The sequence below is a fragment of the Procambarus clarkii genome, chromosome 59 (assembly GCF_040958095.1).
Source record: "Procambarus clarkii isolate CNS0578487 chromosome 59, FALCON_Pclarkii_2.0, whole genome shotgun sequence".
NCBI classification, from domain to species: domain Eukaryota; kingdom Metazoa; phylum Arthropoda; class Malacostraca; order Decapoda; family Cambaridae; genus Procambarus; species Procambarus clarkii.
This window is the reverse complement of record NC_091208.1, coordinates 10,852,800-10,853,620: the sequence shown is the minus strand read 5'-3', so window position 1 is coordinate 10,853,620 and position 821 is coordinate 10,852,800. Positions and strand designations below refer to the sequence as shown.

The following is an 821-nucleotide window of genomic DNA, read 5'->3' as shown; positions in this document are numbered from 1 at the left end:
ATACAATGCCTGAAGCCACTATTACGCAAAGTGTTTCGAGCAGGAAAAACACTAAGACTAAAACCTAATACTAGGCCAAGGCAGACCACCACACTGGTCATCATCACTCGTCATCATCATTACTGGTCATCATCAGACCATCACTACCAGACTGGTCACCATCGCTACCAGACTGGTCGCCATCGCTACCAGACTGGTCACCATCACTACCAGACTGGTCACCATCACTACCAGACTAGTCACCATCACTACCAGACTGGTCACCATCGCTACCAGACTGGTCACCATCGCTACCAGACTGGTCACCATCGCTACCAGACTGGTCACCATCGCTACCAGACTGGTCACCATCGCTACCAGACTGGTCACCATCGCTACCAGACTGGTCACCATCGCTACCAGACTGGTCACCATCACTACCAGACTGGTCACCATCGCTACCAGACTGGTCACCATCACTACCAGACTGGTCACCATCGCTACCAGACTGGTCACCATCACTACCAGATTGGTCACCATTACTACCAGACTGGTCACCATCACTACCAGACTGGTCACCATCACTACCAGACTGGTCACCATTACCAAACATGAACTTGAGTCCTGGCTTTGTTGCTGTGAACTCTTCCCTTTCACAGTATATACTCAAGTGCTCTAATCTTTCTAACAAACGTGACCTAACATAAGCTTACCCTTTCATTTATCTTTCTTTCTCTTTCCTTTTTCGTTTTCTGCCCATTATTTCCCTTTACGATCCCTTGTTTTTCCATCACTATTCCCTTCTTATTGGGTAAATAAGAGCTGCCTCGTATGGGCCAATA

General features: G+C 47.9%; 1 protein-coding gene across 1 annotated transcript; it reads right to left on the bottom strand.

Moving 5' to 3' along the window:
- Window positions 1–235: 235 nt before the first annotated feature.
- LOC138353710 (corneodesmosin-like) lies at window positions 236–592 on the bottom strand. The gene has a single exon (XM_069307093.1). The coding sequence runs from the start codon at window positions 590–592 to the stop codon at window positions 236–238; it is 357 nt and encodes a 118-aa protein (XP_069163194.1).
- Between the last annotated feature and the right edge of the window lie 229 nt (window positions 593–821).